Source organism: Channa argus, chromosome 4 (genome assembly GCF_033026475.1).
Source record: "Channa argus isolate prfri chromosome 4, Channa argus male v1.0, whole genome shotgun sequence".
Classification (NCBI taxonomy): domain Eukaryota; kingdom Metazoa; phylum Chordata; class Actinopteri; order Anabantiformes; family Channidae; genus Channa; species Channa argus.
This window is the reverse complement of record NC_090200.1, coordinates 7,816,687-7,837,042: the sequence shown is the minus strand read 5'-3', so window position 1 is coordinate 7,837,042 and position 20,356 is coordinate 7,816,687. Positions and strand designations below refer to the sequence as shown.

The window sequence follows — 20,356 nt, the reverse complement described above, 5'->3', positions numbered from 1 at the left end:
TCCTCGCGTCTTTTCCTTACATCTTTCCATGCATCTTTAGTGGGAGGGACTAAGACGCAAGGAAAAAACGCGAGTGGGGGAAACGACGGCGCTTTCAAGAGACTTGGGATGTACCCAGTCTCTTTCTCGACATAAAGGCGACGTTCAGAGTTAAACGCTTGCTATTCGTGGCATGGAGGAGTCAGTGGGCAGCTGCCGCCCTCTGATCTGTGTAATGTTAGGTGGATGAGCAGCAGATCATGGTCTGAACCCTGCTATCACTGAGCCGAAGCAAAGCCTCATCTAACTACTCGAGCGTTGTCCTCTGTATTTTTTTTATTTCCTTCCTTCCTTCTTTCTTTCTTCTCTGACCTCTCGGTGGAATTTGACACAACATCAGAAATGCGATTTTCCCACTAGGGTTTGATGGCAAATCCAGGCTAAGTGGCCTCTGTGTTTCGCAGTTAAACACTTCTGCAGCGTTTCAGATGCACTCAACTTTCAGAGAGAGAGACAACCCCTAACAGTCGTTTTTTTTTTGACACGAGAGATAGAGACAAACACACACACACACTCATATATCTCCGTTATTTTCCACTTGATGAGAAGAACGCGTCTGGTGACCGGAGAACTGACGGGGATCATGGCAGCTACTTTATCGGCGGAGGAAGAACAGGTAGGCCCTAAGAGTTATGTTTACCCTTATTCCTGTTTCTGTTATATCACCCAAATTGTTCAAGCCTCGGCCCCACCTGGACGCATTTGGCCCTTGTGCATTGCTTGTGTGCACCGAGGCGAGTGGCGATGGCAATGCGCAAATGGTGGATTCGTTGCGAAATGGTCCCGAATGCCGAGCGGAAACATTGTATCGATTTCTGGCGCAGTATTGCTGCCGTTGCATCACTGTCGGGTTTTTTTTTTTTTTTTTTCAGCGACTGAGCTGAACTGTTGCGAAACAGGCCGAGTTCGCCTTTAACGGGCTCCACAGATGTAAAATAATTCATTTGGCGTCACAGTGTTGTTCGTTCGTGGGTTCAGAGCGTGAGATTCTCCGGGAAACGCTGCCTGGCTCCACGTTTGGCAGAAATGTACACAGTGGAAACGCGGCTTTCGAGTGTCGTGATCGCAATGTGGGAGTGAAAAGCTGTAAGGTGGAACATCTGAGCATCTTAATAAGCGGATAGTATGAAAAATAAATGAAATCCATTTCATTTCTCATCAAAGCCTTAAACGAGTTGGAACTTAATGACTTTAATGTGAAATATTTCTGTAAGTTTTAGAAGCTGTAAACTTTGACATGCTCCCATCATGTCTGTATCATTTTGCATATTCTATGGATCAGACCTGTATATGCTTTATAAAGCCAGGCCCCCAGAGATGGATCATTTTCTATGGAAGTTATTTTAAAACTGAAAAGCCAAATTTGAGTAAATCTGAACTACTTCTGCATTGTTGATGAATCACTCTGAGCACTACATTCGATTACATTGCATTTTACAATTTAAATAATGCAATTTTCAGTTTAGCAGTTATCTGCAAAATAATTTTATGAATGTGTAGTTTTTGGTGACACTAAATGGTTATATTAAAGACTGTATTGCTTTTTAGTACTAGGAAGTACCAGAGTAGATTCATGATGTTAAATCCACATCTCTTACAGTTCAATCAAATCCTGAGCATTAAAACCTCTGTGAATTTAGTTCATTTCTGATCTGTAGATATTTATTTTGGTTTATAGTTTAAATATAACTTGTCAAATCTAAAGTGGCATAAACTTCAACAAACCACAACATATGTAACATGGGCAAAAAAGTAAAGTTTGTCTTTTTGTACACTTTTAATTTCACTCAGAACAGAGAACAAGGGGACTAAGAATGTCAGCTACTTTTTCAACATGAGTGATTTTGCAAGTCTTCTTCTGTGGTGCCTATTCTATGCTCATGCCTTCTCCTAGCACTCACTTTCCTCATCATCTGACCAGCACTAAGCCTTATCTGGCTACTCCATTTCCTGTGTGAGCAAGGGCCCCCGCTAGGGCACCGGACACCCTTATTATTCTACAGCCCTGTGTGTGTGTGTGTGTGTGTGTGTGTGTAGCTCTCTTGGGAGTGTACACGGGTTTAGTGGAACTTTATTCTAAAGGCAGCTGTTAAAAGCATTTCACTAAACTCAGGGGAAGGGAGAGTTTATGAGTTACTATCGTGTGCTTTAGAGAAAATGTGCGTGTTTGTCTGTGTGTATGTGCTGTCTACTCCCAGGAAGCAGTGGAGTGAGAGAAAGTGGGGAATGGAGAGATAGTGACGTTATTGACTTCCTGTTAGGGTATTGACTTGTACCAAGTGGGACTCGCTGAAGTGAAGTGAAGCCACTTGGCAACGTCAGTCCTATATTTGTAAATAGTTTTTAGCATGGCATCTGTATTCAAATAGATTCTGGGAAGACAGTGGGCAGCCACCAACCCTCCCAAAACATCATAATTTGGAAATGCATCAGCCCTGTTTGTGGGATCAAGATCTGAATGTGATGCTGTCGTACTTTTCCAATTCGGTGGAATTTCCTTCAGTTGAGACATTAATATAGTCATCATCTCTGACTCTTTTTTGCTGGAATGTGAGTACAGGAGACACTGTCAATTCTGAAACAGTTTCTTGTAACAAAGGATGATGATTCTAAGTAAAACAATAAAAAAATAAATCTGGTTTCGGTGTGCCAGTAAGTCAGGAAGTGGATTAGCATTACCCTGGCACTAACACATCTAAACGAAGTGCAGCTGTTGCTAAAACAGATTTGGTGCCATGAGGAAGTTCCAAAGAACTGTATTAGTTTTAGTGGAATTAATAACAATGGCCAACAACAAAACAAACACGAAATGAATTAGCAATAGTTTTATTTGATCACCGTGTCTCTGGCTGCTTTGGGGTTTGTATTATTGGCCAGAGAAAACAAGCAATTTGAAGACTTTACATTGGGCACAAGAAAAATGTAATAGGCGAACACTGAACTGACAAATTAATTGGCAATTTACTCAATAATTTGCTGCAGCACTGAAGTCAGCTTTAAAGCAGAGCTGTTAATTGCTTTGCAACACTGCCCACAATGACTTAATGCAACTAGAGAAAGTGGCAAAATGTCTATTAGTTGATAAGTTTTTATTGTGATATTGCTCAACCATAAATTGTACATTAGGATTACTGTTGGTATTTTGAAATTTGGAAAGACATTTTGCAGTGTGCAACATATTGAAGTGAACAACAAACATTACATACCTAATTAAATTACAACCCATGTCGACATGGTTAGAAGCACAAAGCGACGGCAAACAAAGCTTAAGACCAATTATGTGTAAAAATGCCAAACATTGAGGCCTCTGGTGGGACAACCAGGGTTCTATGAAAAGGTCACTTTGAGAAAGGACAAAAGACCCATTTCTTAAAAAAAAACCAAAAAAAAAACCTCAATCTGTCAATTCATCTCTCGGTACAAGATCTCTTTCCTCTTTGTAGATGTGGAATTGGCTTTTGGATTGTTTGACCAAAAAACTACCCACATCCTCATCCACCAGCTCCTAGGGCAGCAGCATCCTACCACAGTGAACCCAATCAATAGATAACTGACAGCCATTGTCAACACCACAGATGAACAAATCCAATTTGCCAGTGAACAATCCTGCTAACAATCCAACTAATAGTATTATGTAATGTCAATTGTATACTGAAAGGCCAAAAAGCACTTATAATATCTTACTCAGCATTTCAGAACAACACCCTAAAGATATAAAGACAATTAGACAAGTGAAGATAGAAATATTAAAGTCTGTGTACATTACTGCATTTGCACTGATCTGTTAGCCTATTTCCATTCCCATCAAAATACACCTCTCGTATACACCAGAATTAATGGGTTTAAAACAAATAAAGGGTTAGGGTAAAAAGACCTCCTTCAATGTTGAGCAAATATTTATGCATCCTACAGGAATTGAATAAGTCACTCCTCCGCAGTGAGCCTTCTACTGCAGGCCGGTGAGCTATCATGAAAACAAACTGGTTCATCCTCAAATTCCACTCTGGCGGATATGGCCCCTAGTGCAGAAAAACCAAACAAGACCGTCTTCTCCAGGAACAGAGGGTCACTGCCTGGAATTGGCAGGCTCTCCTTAAAAGGCTAAGGGAGGAAGAGCAGCTGTCAGACTATTGAAATCTTGGAAACCCGAGTGTACCTGACAGCAATCTGACAGGAAGTTGTCTTTGGCCAACAGTGAAGGATTAACGGTTCACAGTGCAGCAACAAAGAACTGACAGCCCACATTAGATGGAACTCGAGCATGTTCTGTTGGACGACGGCCTAGTGAACATAAATGACCTACAAATACTGAGAGACTCTGATTACAATACTGTATAGATTAAAGACGGCGTAAAGTCTTCTTACATTACATTCAGCAAAAATCAAACACCTTTTTTGAAGTACTTTCAGGTTTTATAAATCTTGTTATGGCAGATTACATTTAATTTCTCTCTATAATTTGCATTGAAACAAACTATAATTTTTGGGACAAGGCATTCATGGAGAAGACGCGAGAATAGGGAGTTACTGGAATGCTACTATACAAGTAACGCTAGCGAGAGGGGTTACATGCAGAGGATGTGGGACCTATGGATACTTTGAATGTATATATATTTTTATAATGTATATATTTTTTCAGCTTTTATTTGGTAGGTAGGGACCATGTATAGAAACATTAAGCTCAAGAGACAAAGATGTACTAAACCAGATTATAGCTATGCAGCTAATTTCCATCTTTAGTCACTTGACAGACTGAGAAAACAATTAAACATCCCAACGCTATACGCTCGGCATACTGTTCATTATCCATTCCATACCACATCATGCACATCACCTGTTCCAGACTGCACCCTATAACCTTACACATTTTACCCACCCTGTACACACATCCTGCACTCACCTGCAGGCCATACACACTGAACCTTTAACATTATATCATACCACCATGCAAATATAAAAATGCAGAACTAGGTATTCAAATCCAAGGAAAGAATGACATGACCGCAAAACATTGGCCAATGTTGACAGGCTTGGCCTTCTAAAAACCATTTTGTATTTCTCTAGAGAAGGTTACATAGTTAGTGTGGGCTTTCAGGTCTGTAGGGAGAATATTCCACACCTTTTTATTGGTTTATATGGAAAAAGCTTGTTCTGAGTTTTGGGATGCTACACTGCCCACTAGAAGTAGTATTTGTTGCTCTGTTAATCTTTTCAGAAGTCAACTGATCATCTTATGTTGAGTGAGTATATGACCATGGTGATGCTGACATGTTTTCTTATTCATGATTTTCAGGGCTTGTTTGTAAAATGACTCCAAAGGTTTCAGGGTTGTCTTATTTGCTTGAGAACAGCATGATATGAAGTAGTAAAAGTGAGACACTTTAGCTTATGTTAGTTTTTCCACATTTATTAAAAAGTAAAGAAAAAAAAAAGTCAAACTGTTATAGTAATGCTCACAGTAAATAGGTCTCCGCAGAGAATTCGCTTGTGAGTTCTGAGACATGAACTAGTAAATTGATGATTTGTCAGTTTTGAGTCCGTTTTATTCTGTAATGCACTTAAAAGAAGTCTTTCCCCTTCACATTTTCCCTATGAGAATCGGATATGAACCAACGGCAGCCGTGTCAGGTGCAATCACCCCTCATCCCTTGCATGTTAAAGCATCTGAACAGAGCAGAAGCTGCAGGGCCTGCTGTCTTTGAAAGCGCTGGCTTTCCTGAGGAGAAACAGTGGCATCCTGTCTTAAGGCTCAGCACTTGTCACTGATCGTTTTGTATTCTTAAAGAGCCGCAGACTCCCAGAACTTGACTTCCTGTCTCCCATGCATGCCTCACCGCTCCTGTGCCTAACCAGAGAAGGGGAACCCTGTGTTTAAAGTGTGAGCTTTCATTACCTGCTCTGTCGCCTTTTGACGATTCACTGAGTGCTGACTCGTTAACTCTATGGGCGCTGAGGGTGGTGGAGAGGGAGACAGGAAGCCTCTGAAAGACTGCTGACTAAATGCATAAGGTATTTGTAAGATGACTGGAAGGCCTTTATGATAAACGCATATTTAATGAAACTAATTATCTGCTTTAAGATTTGAACTAGCCTAACCACATTTTGTTACATTTTGATTGAAAAGTGCTACAAAATGTTGAAAGCCAGCCTTTGATGAAATGTCTGTTTTAAATGTTTTTCCTATTAAAAGTAGATCATAATAGTTTATTAAATAGTCACATGTTGGGATGAAACGGCAAAAAACATAACCCAAGTCAGTATATCCCCTCAAATCCACATATCTTTGTGTCTGTCAGTTCATTGTTGGGGTGTTTGAACTTTACAGTACTGAGCTCTGGCAACTGCTCTCATGGCACCTTTTTTTTTTGTTTTGTTGTATACATGTTGTCTGTATACATATTTGCGGGGGTTTATGTGGGAGTATAATTAATGCCACATTATGAACAGTAAACCAGTATAATATACGCTCTCGTTTAAGCTGTTTGCTGTTCAGTTTCGCTCTTCTGAGGTTCTCTCCTGTGGTTGCAGCCAGATTTCACAAGAAACTAATCAGCATCTCCATCCTGAAACATGTTAGATCCACATGTGTAGGCTTTACCTCCAAAGAGTGTGATGGCCAACAAATCAAATTCTTCCCTTGGAAGAGAAAAGAAAAAAGCAAAAAGTTCCTGTAACAAATCAAACCTCTAAACACTTCAGTTACATCCTCTTACCAGACATCATCTGGCTACTAATGAACAGCTGTAGTTGAGTGCTGAGATATAAAATACTATTTCAGCCTTTAACTTCACACGACTGGTATTACTGCTAAGTACTATTAAAGGTCACAGTATATTACCTCATAATTATTACAGCTTTAAGTCGCACACACTTGTTCAACAGGATTCCACCTTGTTTCCCACTCACGTTCCTGCCTACACTTTAAAAAGTGAACATTGTTGGCTCTATGTTGGAAGTTTTCTTTAAGTGGACAAAACCACTTAGTCACCTCAATGCTGCTGTTAAAATTTTTCATTCTATAGTATTACTTGCTCTTTGTAGATCAGCCATACATTTTTTTTTTTTTTTTTTTTGTCCCTTTATGGTTTCCAGAAAGTGCCGAAATCATTTCCTCAAAATAGCTGTGGTTAACACATGAGATGAACCAGCAAAAGCGAAGAAAAGCTTCTCAGTTGGTTGTAGAAATTAGTTGAGACAGTTTCTGTACCATGTATCAAGTGTAAAGGCCAGTTTCACTTCCTGTTTGACCCTTTGATTATGGGAAATTATGATGTGTAATCTGTTCCTTTTTTCTCTTTTTTTTTCAGGCTACCAGGCAATTTCTGGAGGAAATAAACAAGTGGACCAGTCAGCATGGAGTGTCCCCTCTGTCCAGAGAATTGGCTGTTAAGTTCCTCATGGCTCGCAAGTTTGATGTCCTCCGAGCCATTGAGCTATTCCACAGTTACAGGGTAAGGAAAGACGGAGACAATAATACACACAACTTTCACAAGAACTGGTCATGAAACCATATTTGGAAAAAGAAAAAGTGTGACCAATATGGGGTAAACAGTGGACATGTTTCATGATCCCATACAACCTGCAGGTCACAAAATTGACATTATTTCCACAATGTATCTACTCGGCTCCACGTAGCCCTGCTTCTCCCCACTGCTACAATCTGCTGTGCTCCACCACTCTCTGCCTAGTGCTTCAGGCAATCATTGTTAGGAAATTACAATACATGTGAATGAGTCAAAACTTGCTGATCAAGTCGAGAACTGAAATTCTGACTGGTTCGAGGGGCTGAAAAACTTCAGCTTGATGCATGTTGTTAGCGGTGCTTTTGAATGAGTCACAGGAGGCTTAGACGGCCTCTCTTCACATTGATAAAAGTTTTGGAGCATATTTATACAAGAAACTTACAAAAGCTATATGTTGCATCTTTTTAAAAGTAGTGATGCCTTGTGATCACTCGTCATTATCCAAACACGTTTCCTTTGGAAAGATAATGTCTTGAGTCTCTCTCTCACCTGGGCACAAGGTCTTGAGTAGGTGAAAAGAGGCCCCAGTTACAGAGATGCTGCTTGCTTGAACATTGTTGGCCAATTATAAAGGTGTGACACAGCCACAGGAGGCAGACGTCATTAGGTGAAGAAACTGTTGGCCTGATTCATCTCGAGCTACAACTGCAAAACATAGTTTCCACTTTTTAGTGTTTAGTAATCTACATTTAGAGACAAACTATGTACTTCATAACTCTGAATGCTTTCTATTTCAGTATTATCAGAGAATCTACACCTACATTGGAACAATTATTCTGCTTTGCCTGACCTTTTCTTGCTTATTATGTAATACTTTAACTATTATTTCCACCGAACAAATTGTATTATCTTTGCTTGTTGTTTAGACATTTATGAAACAACTGCAAAGTCTGTAACAATTTGCCTCTGGTCCTGCAGGGTATTACCTTTCTGGTGTGTTCAGATGAATGTAAATAAGACTAAAATCCGGACGACATATAATGTTACACTGGAGCTTTTTGGTGTCTCTGAAATCTATATGAACAATTTCAAAACACCTAATAGCAGTTAAACAATGCAGAGGTAGAATGGTAGAAGAAATCTTCACCACTCCCACAGCACAGTTACACAAGTTGATTTTTTTTTTTTTTTTGTTGCTCACCCTTCTTAAGGAGCCCTCGCCCAGCAAGAGATTGCCTAAACAGATGCACCAGAAACCTCAGGCCAAACACACACAGAAACTCACACAGTTAATTAAACACTGGGGGGATATTTCAGAACACAACATACGAGCCTATTCAGCTTTTTCAGAGAGCTTGAAGCCTATCACGAAATAAGAGTTGTCATCAAAAAAGTGAAGTGTCTGGCATGTCTGAGGTTATGAGGTTTGCATAAATAAGGAATTGTTGGGAGTTTCACAGGAAAGCGCATATCAGGCCTGCATGCAAAACGACGGGGATGGAATTGGATGAATTTATATATATATATATACACACTGATCTTCTCATTTTTGTTTCTGTTTAGTTTCTTATGCTTTTGACCACCTTCCTATTTCTGTAGAGTAAAATACGGTCAAATGTATAAAAAGGCGTTGGGGCATGTGTATGTGCTGTTGCGACATTGTGAGGCCACCTCACTGTGGCCTCACAATGATAAGTTGAGAATATAATAAGTGGAGTGTTAGGACTTAATAAGGGCAGAACATAATTGAATACAGCAAAAAAAAAAAATGCCTGTTTACTACATATCACTAATATAGAAGTGGGTAATATTATTACCATCCAACTGGAAAATGATGATCTGGATGAAACCTTCAGGGCATATTCGGAGAATTAGTCTGTAGGTTTCATCTACTTTATGATCTGAAAATAACACTTACATAATAACATAATCAAGACATGTTCCTCTGAGCCATGTAATAACAACCAGCAGTTGGGGGATATTATCTCATTTTTGCGCCTAAATGGTCTATAATGCTATAAATTTCATTCTGGCCAAATTGGAACGTGCAAAATGGAATTTACCGGCTCAGATCTCCTTTAGTTTATCTACTGCAGCCAACGGAAAGTTGACAGAATTCTTACACAGACTCTAATGACCTAAAAAAAAAAGCCACTTCAGTATCCAAGGTGGATTCTTATTTCAATAATGAAAAGCTTGCTTGCATAAATGCAACTCCTTTAAGAATGACTTGAATGTGACTTTGAAAAGGATTAGTCTCCCTGGCATGCCACAGTTCATTATCTCAGTTTAATGCTGCGTCAGCACCAGGACAGGGGCTGGGGACAAGTAATTAGTTGGAACAAAACGAGGGGGAAAGTTTCCCAAAGCTTGTTTGGTTGAGGGGTTGCTCTTCAAAGAGGCCAAGCTGGCACTCAAACCGAGATGGTGGATGGTGTAAGACTTATAAATATAAATAAAATGTTCATATTTTGTTTAAATCCTTATCTAAAGTTTATTAACTTTTTTTTTTTATGTACACAATCCATCCTTAAAGTTTTATTGTATCAAATCCCAATAATGGTCAACACAATGGTCTGGCCTCACATGTGGAGTTTGCATATCCTCCCCGTGCTTGTGGGTTTTCTCAGAGTGCTCCGGTTTCCTCCCACAGTCCAAAGATATGCATGTTAGGATGATTGGTGACAATAAATTGCCTGTGAGTGTGAATGTTTTTCTGCATGTGTACGTAGGCCCTGAGCTGGATTAGAGACCTGTCCACGGTGTGCCCCTCCTCTCGTCCTGACAAGGACGAGAGGAGTGGCTGACATGAAGTTAGTTGGTGTGAGAGAAGAGGATGCAGAGCATAGAGTTAGATGGAGGCACATGATTCACTGTGGCGACCCCTGGAGACAAGAGGGTGTTTTAAATTTGCTTGACGTTTTAGAGAAACCTTATTGAGCACTTTATGAGGAAGCTGCACCATTTGACTGTGGCAAAAATTAGGCTGCTTTTACTGTATGTGCACGGGTGACATGTGTGTCAGTTTAGGACTGCAACTGTTTTCACATTGGAGCTGGATACATGTCCCTGCCAAACACTAATGTGGACCATCAACATAAAAAGTATAAAATGAAACTTTGAATGGAAATGACACCTCACAGGTTTGGCTTCAATAAGTTCAAGAAACTCCCACACAACCTCCTGAGGGGAGAAAAGAAATGGAAACCATGCAGACAGAGATCCTCTTGGCAGGAAAGTCGAGCATGTAATTCTCCATTGTTCACAGAGAGGAACTCACCTCAATGTGACAGCCTGTTATAGAAACTCCAGCGCCTGACTTCACCTGCTGTGCTCTGTTTTCTTCAGGAAACTCGTCTTAAAGAAGGAATCGTCAGACTTCAGCCTCAGGAGGAACCTCTGCGCTCAGAGCTGCTCAGTGGAAAGTTTACTGTGTTGGTATGGGTTTCCTTTAAATTTGGCTTCCCTTCAATAAAAAATTATTTCTCTTGGCATATTATACAGAACTATAGAGGGATAGGACAGGTGATATTCTATAATCTCATTATAGATCCCAACTAACGAGCATTGTCTGTAAGACAATGTTTCATCCTGAGGAGGAATCAGTGGGCTTGAGCCTCAGGCAGTATCTACAAAATGTTTCACCAGACAAATATAGAATAACACCAGTCTTATCCTTTTAATGACTCGGTTTACAATCCCTGATTCAGCGATTTACTTTTGCATGTTTTGTTTTCATTTGTTATTGTGCATTTGGTTGCATTACAGTATTTTTATACAGTATTGATATAGTTGGTCTTACTTCAGTTCTGTATTGAGTAGAGTTACTTGGGCTGTGATAAAGCTAATAAAATCCTACTGCTGAATTTCCCAAGGGTTACCTATTTTTTTTTTTATTAAAATGATTTCTTTCAGACTTGTCAAGAAAGTAGCTTGGCTTGAGAATCAGTTAGTCGATAATCTACACTTTAAAGGATCCCAGTTTGGCAATGTAATGCGAATTTATGGTAATAATCTGAAAGTAGGCTCATATAATAGGGTATTATGGTATATTGACTGACCTTCAAGCCAAGCAATGTCCCGGGACCAGATAATTTTAGCCTTTTGTTAGCCAAATCACCAAAGATGCCCACTCACACTCTCCTGCGTTTCCCTTCTTCCTTCCCCATTTCATGCCACAGTGGCACTGATGCTGCACATCCTCATGTCTGACGTCTGAGTTCTCAAGCCTCAGCAGCAGAGTTCATATCCTGTCTGAGGTATTTTTAGCTTCCATGCCCGAGAACACAGGCTTATTTGCTTACAACAGTCAGTTCCGGAGTATCTTTGGATGGAGACTTCATTCAAATATGGAGCCTCTAGTTTTTATGGCATCAGCAGCCTTTATGCTGAACAGGTTTGACATGGAGAAATATGTTCTGTCTGTCTTTTGGCAAGAAAGAAGGGGCCTTTATATGTGCACCATATTATTGACAAGAACCGTTCTTCCTGCTGAATTATTGACAGCCCCTTTTGGCAGCATGCCAATAACCGGCAGATGAATTTAGGTGCCACCATGTGGTCAGTGTTCATTTCTGCACAGCTTCCATTTGTCTGTAAAGCCATAATTTAATCTGTTATATGAATGAAAAAAGGGAACAAAATTAATATTGTCAGAATAAAATGGTACAGTACAGTCTTCTGGTTTTATTAGATGTGTTACCCGGAGTTAAAGTTGGATAGTGGAGAGTTACACTGTGTGAGCTAAACCTGTCAAACAAGGTTGACAACTGATATAACCTGTTGGTGCTGTGTACTTTCAGAGTGTACGGGACCCTTCAGGGGCCTCCATTGCCTTGTATACGGCCAAACTTCATCACCCAAACAAAACGGGCAACCACGTGGTGCTTCAGGCCCTCTTCTACCTCCTGGATCGGGCTGTAGAAAGGTGAGGACTGTGGCAGATGGAGCTTCTCTTATATTTATAAAATAGCTGCATTATTGGTAAAAACTACAAAATTTATGATTAATACGATTACATAACCCAATTAAATTTCTAAATAGGTTAGGTTCCCGTGAGGGGAGTCGAAATGACAGCAACATGTCTTGAAAGATGACTATGCTGTATTTGAAGATAGGGCTTCTTTTGAAATGTTACCCATTTGTCCTTGTGATATATATTTGTATATCTCAGAAAAATAAACACAAGTTTCGGGTTTTCCCACAGCTTTGAGACCCAGAGGAATGGCTTGGTGTTCATCTACGACATGGCTGGATCCAACTACACAAATTTTGAGCTGGATTTGAGCAAAAAGATCCTCAACTTGCTCAAGGTTAGAATTTCCTCCACCCACCCATTATCTACACCACTTAGCTGTCGAGGCAGAATACACCCTGGAGAGTTTGCTGGTCCGTCACAGGGTCACACAGATGACCATTCATGCTCACATTCTCACATCTTATGAGTCACCACTTACACTAACTGCACATCTTTGGATTGTGGGAGAAAACCAGTGCGAGCATGGAAAGAACATGGAATCTCCACATCGAAACGTTGGGATGTTTGATCCTGTCCACCCTCCCACTGTGCCACCTCAGAATTACAGTGACGTCTAAATGTCTGAGACCTAGAAACAGAGCGGAAATCTTAAATATTCCTTCAGTTTGCAATTTTTGTGTCCCTAAATCCTAAAACGTTAATTATTTCCAGGTTTTTAATGACAATATCATAGATTTTCGAGGTGGTTTCAAATTTTCAGACTGAGCAAATGAAATGCACAATCCTGGAAATTGCAAGAAAAAGCAACAGAATTATAGACGCACCTTTTGTGTTGTAAACACTGGGAGCCAAATAGAATTTTCTGACTTTGGAAATGATTCACTCTTTTCCAGGACTGGGTTAATACATACAGTAACTGCTGAGTTAAGCTTTTCATCCTGTGGAAGAGGAGAATAAAATGTGGTTGGTGTCTTTAAGGAATTTAATGCCCATCCAAAGGGCAAAATGAATGGCTCAACAAGCAAAAGAATTATATACACCATGTCTGCATAATATGTAGGAAGACATGAGACAACTGCCAAAATAAGCACTAGTCTAAGTGTTTAATGCTTTAAGGATGTGGGGTAATATGTCATCTGGAGTCAATAACAGACTTGTGTGGCCATATCCTACATCATAGCAGTGGTGTGTGTGTTTTGTACCCACATATTAAACTAAATATTGACTAGAGTAGGGAGGTTGTTCTCAGTAGAATTTGTATTTGGGTTCCACAACATTAAGGAAAGAATTCTGTATGGTTGGATTGGCTCCAAGACGTGCTTGTCTTTAAGAAATGATTAACTCAAACAGGGTGAAGGAAGTCAGAGACTGCTCAGTGCCAAGTAGCCACATCAGATTGATGACAAGAATTTGTTTATTGTTGTGTAAATTTTGAAAAGAATAAGTCCGGGAAGCCTTTGTTAACCTGCTCCAACCCAGACCCGACTCGGTATAAGTGGAAGAGAATGAATGAAAGTCTGATATAATGTAACCTATAGGTTTTTTCTAACTTGTGCTGTCTCTCTCCACCAGGGGGCATTCCCTGCCAGGCTGAAGAAAGTGTTGATTGTTGGGGCCCCAGTTTGGTTTCGAGTGCCCTACAATCTGCTGAGCCTGCTTCTCAAGGAGAAACTCAGAGAACGGGTAACAGAAGGGAGCCTCTGATTTTCTAATTTGTCGAATAAGCTCACATAAATGTTATACTTCTCGGGGATGCTAATGCTGAATCAGTTACCACATTACTGTTACTGAAGATTTTCATTAGCAAAGATGAGTCAGTCTTGAATGTAACACAAAAAAACTGTTAACTTCTCAATTCACCAACTCCAGGTTCAGATGGTAAAAATGGCTGAGTTGCGCCACCACCTTCCCAGAGACTGTCTCCCTCAGCACCTCGGTGGGTTGCTGCCTCTGGACGCATACAGCTGGAACCAGCAGCTATTGGCGGGTCAGAACGGCAGAATAGACCCTGTAGATGAGCTGGTGGGCATTCCATTGGAAGACATGTCCATTCACATCCCTGGACCCGAATCTATGCGACCGCAGGAGCTGCTGGCACACCTTGGCAGACTTCAGCGCTCAGGAATCCACCAGGAGTATGATGATCTCCGCAAAGAACCCCCACCAGGAACCTTCCACTGTGCACAGTGAGTTTGCACCAAGACAGAGCTGGGATCTTTATGCATATTGTTACTTCTTGAAAAAAGAATGAATGGCATTAAGTAAATTCCCCAGTAAATCTAGTCTCAAAGTATTATTCTAACTTCTGCTACTTGTTTATCAGGTGCATTCATGGTAAATAGACAGCACTTATCTGGTGCGTTTCTATAATTTCTCAATATTGCAGGTATAATAAATATTGAAATAAATTCTGCAATTATTGTTAGTCCACATTAATCACCAGTTTTTAATTCATTAACATGCATGGCATGACATCTATGGCACCGATTAAATGTTGTGAGTTGTATTTGAAGTTTTGTGAATGGTGCTTTTTGTGCCACATCCTGTGCCCCTCAATCTTATTACTTCAGAATATGAATCCCAGGACTGGTGGCAATCATTTTTAGAGTGACTAATTAATTTTCAATGTATGTTTGTATATCTTTGGAAAATGGGTACAATTTGCAGACTGTCATACTTTATAGGTTATAGCTGTCTGGCTATGGCTTATGTGTCACTTTTAATCTTTTGTGTTCATTGTCTACAGAGCAGCCTACAATCAGGAGAGGAATCGCTATGGAGACGTGTTGTGCCTTGATCAAACGAGAGTTCGTTTAAAACCCAGAAGGGATGAGGTTGGTGCTCTTTAAATTGCACATAATACAGGTGTCATTGCTAAAAAATGTTGCATCCATAGTCCCTCAACCACCCAAAAATGTGCCAAGGTTTAAAATTTGGAAAGGCTGCCAGTCTGGACAGCTATCAGATAGCTTGTAAAGAAGAATTCTGACAATCTTGAGTAACCAAATGTATTTTGATTCACTTCTCAGCTCTGTGGAGACTCTGTGCAGTTAATTGCTAGATTGATTCATATTGTGTTGATGAACCGATTTAATTCAGATTTGGCTGCCATCTTCTCCACAGAGATCAGATTACATCAATGCAAGCTTTATGGATGGCTACAAACAGAGGAACGCATACATTGGTACTCAAGGTACGGCACCTGTCCACAGAAATGTTGAAGATTGAAATGGAAGATTGTACTGTGTTACAGGCAAAAACAAGTTCAATCTTTTAGTATGGAAAGATTTTAAATTGGTTGTAAAAGATCCCAACATTTACACTTCCCTTGAACATGCTTTTTGTGTGTATAGCATGTTCACTAAAGGTAACAGATGCTTTTTCTATCAACATTGCAAACAGAAATACAAATGTATCAATATCCCAGCATTTGTGTAATGAAATAATCTCAGTTACAAACTTTCACGAGCACAGTGTTGAAATGGGAACATGCAGAAGGCTGCGGGTTCGAATCCCACCCCTACAAGGGCGACCCTGGTGCCGGTCGCAACCCAGATAAAATGGGAGGACAGGAAGGGAATCCGGCGTAAAAACTCATGCCAAATCAACGTGCGGGACACTTTCCGCTGTGGCGAGCCCTGAAGGGAGAAGCCGAAAGCCGTTGATCTTTGCAGCTATTAAACTCTAGTGTACACAATAAATGCAGTACTGTTGGTGATGCAGGGCCACATTCTGTCATAAGTTACGTGGCATTTAATTCACTTGTCTGGTCAATAAGGCAAGTTTTTGAAGACTGAGAAAGCTAAAAACAGAAGTTTAATTAGTATAGGTATTATATTATACAGGATTGCAATTATTGTGGAAATTGACTTAGGACCCCTGTTTCCAGTTTACTTTTTAAGCGGAGGTCAAACATTGTTCCCTTAAATCACATGGCCAAAAAAAAAAAAAGTGTGGATTTAGAAATTGGCAGGATTGTTAGGGAGACCATCTCATACAGACAGAATGGGTTGGTGAATCTCTGGATAATCAGTGTGCACAATGAAGAGTGGCCAGAGACAAACATTCCAATAAGATCAGTTTTTTAATTAAGTGTTTGTTAGCAGTAAACAAAGAGATGAGAAAATGGTCGGGGGCACCAATTATTTCACTACCATAACAAAAGGTAATTTTTGTTTCATTAGTGTTTAGTACAAGTGTAGCTCATTAGGCTACTGTCCTGAGTCATCACACAGTCCCATCACACATTTGCTTCATTACCTCGGACAATGGAACTGATTGAACTCTGAAGTCATTTTAATTTTGCTTTGAATCACCTGTTGTTCTGTGTAGGACCACTTGACAAGACCTATGGTGATTTCTGGAGAATGGTCTGGGAACAAAATGTGTTTGTCATCGTGATGACAACCAGGTAATAGAATTCCTTTTTTAAACTAGAAAAAACTAAAAAAAGTCAAAGAAGTTGTGATTTTCCAGAAGCGTGACTTAAATGTACTTAAGCATGTATCTCCTGTCTCTTCGCTGCAGGACAGAGGAGGGCAGTCGAAGGAAGTGTGGACAGTATTGGCCACTGCAGGAAGGGGGACAGGAAGTCTACGGCCACATTGCGGTGGTGAACCAGAGGGTGGACCACCACACCCACTATAACCACACCACCCTTGAACTGCACAACACTGAGGTACAGCCATGAACCACTGAATACAAATCGCTGCCTTTTCATTGTCAATGAACTATGTGGGGAAAAATAAAGAAATATAGGTTTGTGAAGAAAAAAAAAACTGGGTCAGTGGGATTTTCACAGTAAGATCCATTTTCCTTTGGTAGGCAACATAAGCAAACCTGAACACTGCTAAAACTTTTTTACTTTTTTGCCTGTGTACGGCTTAAACAAAAGAGATCTAACATGTAGTATCCAAATTCTGAGATGCGGTTGGGCAGATTTTTCACTTTTGTGCTGAGCCGGGCAATTGTTTCCTCTTGACTCAAAGTTTAACATAAATCTACTCATCTACTGCCTCCAGCTTCATCTTTTGTGTACGAATTTGAAAGCTGCAACAATTATTTCCCCTAAATCTGTGAGAAGGCAAGTAAGTCCACTTTTTAAAATGTCAATATTACTTCCCCCTTAAAATATTTTGTGTCCATCCAGACATGTGAACAGAGACAAGTGAGTCATTTCCAGTACCTCAGCTGGCCTGACTACGGTGTTCCCACCTCAGCTGTGACCCTCATTGACTTCCTTGGAGCTGTGAAGAGACAACAGAGGAAAATGGTGAAAGCTTTGGGACTTCAGTGGACAGGCCATCCACTGGGACCCCCAATGGTGGTCCATTGCAGCGCAGGGATTGGGAGAACAGGTGAGATCTTGAGATTTCAGACGATGTCAAGTGATTATTTAGTAAAATGTTTCCGTATTTTCCCGGACTGAAAAAGGACATTATGTTCACATTTATCAAACACGACTGCACTTCAGGTGTCACTGCTAACCAGCCCTGTTGTCTTCAGGTACCTTCTGTGCCCTGGACATCTGTCTGTCTCAGCTACAAGATGTAGGCTCACTAAACGTGTGCCAGACAGTGCGACGCATGAGAACACAGAGAGCCTTCAGTATTCAAACCCCAGACCAGTACTACTTCTGCTACAATGCCATTCTGGAGCATGCCCAAAGGCAGGGCCTGCTTCCAGCCAACCAGTGAGCTTCAGCCACGATGTCCCAAACCAGTCAATGGGCCCTGAGATTTCTACAGTCTGTCTGTTAATTCCGAGCCATGTTGTGTGACTAATTAGTGAATCCAGGAAAGTAACTTCCTCACAGATGTTGTTTTGTGAAACTAGGCCTTTCTTTATTTCCAGACAGTGACCATAAAAGGCTTGAGTGCTGACATTGTGCTGACATTCCGGCTGCCAACAATGTGACCTTTTTCTTTATCGCTGAACATATCTCAGAAAATATGTGGCTATGTGAACAAACTTAAATTTGTTTTGCAGTTTTTCTTTGTGTGTAGTCAGGTACACGGGTTAAATAGATCGATCAATAACATTTTTTTTAAATGTATTCAAAAATCGGGGACATTAAAGGAATAATTCACCCCAAAATACAAAAACTTACAATGTTTTATTTTTATTTTTTTTTAAGTTTGCTATATCAACTGCTGTGGAAATCTTGATAATTTGAAGTCAAACAAATCTCCCACTGGCATGATTGTCAACTCAAATTGTACTTATTGGCATTTCAAATGTTAAACCAAATTACTGACAGAATTCTAATTTGAGTGAAATTATCCTTTGAACACACTTTTATTATAAATGGCTTAATCTCCAGTCTCATTCAAGAAGAGCAGTGTAGTTTTTCCACCTCCTGTTTCCTGCAAATGTTGTTCATCGCAGTTCATTTTTATCATATGATTTATGCCACGATCATGGTACGAGCTTGGTTTGCATAGTCTCAGGAGCGTCATACTAAAACACACGGAGGTGAAAGATTCAAAGATTGTCAAGACAATTTAGTCAGAGTATTTTGCCAAGAAATTGTATTTCTTTGGAGTTGCGTGATTTGTCCTCCTTTTCCTCCATAGATGACTGCACATTAAAATACTGTATGTGTATGTTTAGTTTTGTTCCACTGAAACCCAGAGAATGACCAGTGTCCATCGCCACCTTTGCTCACTAGCAGTGCCACTGTGCTTGTGAAAATGTATTGCTAAGCCACACACACACACACACACACACACACACACACACACACACACTTAGAGCAATCTGTGCTGCAGTGAGTAACTCATTGAAGCTTACATTTGTGCAAGTCATCAGTTACGACCTCATGAGTAGTGCAATATTTTTATTTTTATTTTTAAACACAAGTCTTAGCACTTTTAAATAACTATCCCCAATGTGCTCAAAGATTAGTCCTCCTGGTGATGTGGTAAGTCGATAAACCCTAATAGTAATTCTGTAGGGCAACACGTCATGCTGGGATAACTTGATTTGTTATTAAATTTAGTAATGTTTAAATAGGAAACATTGTGTGACATTTTGGACTTACTATAAACATCTGCACAGAGCTTTATTGGGGTAAACCCGGAGGAATTTTCAAGGAAACCATAAATGAATTGTAGAATAGCTGAATAAGCATGCACAAATTTGTGCCTACAGCCTATAAAGTCCTTTGTGGGCACTTCAGTCAAATCAGAAGTATATTTTCATTATTATTGTTACTTTAAGTTCTATAGACTGTGGTTGTAATCACTGCTTTCATCTGATCCCAGTATCTTGTCATTATTATAGAGTAAATGTACAAATACTGAGTGTCTGGTTGTCATATGTTGCATTATATTGTTGACAGGTGAAAAAAAATGCGTTCTTTGCTACAGAATTCATATTGAATTTGCTTGTAGTGAAGCCTTTCTTTTTATTTTATTTTTGTTTTCCATCCTCATGCACTCTTATTTTAGAATTATTTCTCTTTCAATAATGGATGCAAAATGTGGCCTATTTTATTTTTCTATTGTATTCAACAGTTTTCATACGATTAACTAGGATATACCGTTATCTACATTAATTTTATATTTGTTTTATTATAACCTATTACTTTATCATTCGTATAAAAATTTAATTAAGCTATACTGTATTAAATATAAACTGTAAATGTGTTCATTTGTACACATTGTGTCTTTATTTTTGACGTACTAAGTTGATGTTAAACTACTGTGTTCACAGCACTAGATAGTTGGTGTCTTGCAGTGAAGCGTGTAGCCACCCAAGCTGAATGAAGACTAAAGGTCCCACTGGGTAGAATACAAATGAATTTAGCTGTTCAGCTTTAATTAATCAGATCATCCAAGTTTTTAAGCTGCATCACTTCCATTGAGCCTACACT

At 39.8% G+C, this 20,356-nt stretch overlaps 1 protein-coding gene across 1 annotated transcript; it reads left to right on the top strand.

The window, feature by feature from the left end:
- Positions 1 to 62: 62 nt before the first annotated feature.
- Positions 63 to 20,129, top strand: ptpn9a (protein tyrosine phosphatase non-receptor type 9a). Its single transcript, XM_067500299.1, has 13 exons — positions 63 to 655; positions 7,347 to 7,490; positions 10,851 to 10,940; positions 12,305 to 12,429; positions 12,709 to 12,814; positions 14,053 to 14,163; positions 14,350 to 14,666; positions 15,227 to 15,314; positions 15,604 to 15,673; positions 16,813 to 16,891; positions 17,008 to 17,158; positions 17,630 to 17,837; positions 17,986 to 20,129. Exons 1-13 carry the CDS (start codon positions 581 to 583, stop codon positions 18,174 to 18,176), a joined length of 1,755 nt encoding a protein of 584 aa, XP_067356400.1. The 5' UTR covers positions 63 to 580; the 3' UTR covers positions 18,177 to 20,129.
- Positions 20,130 to 20,356: the final 227 nt, after the last annotated feature.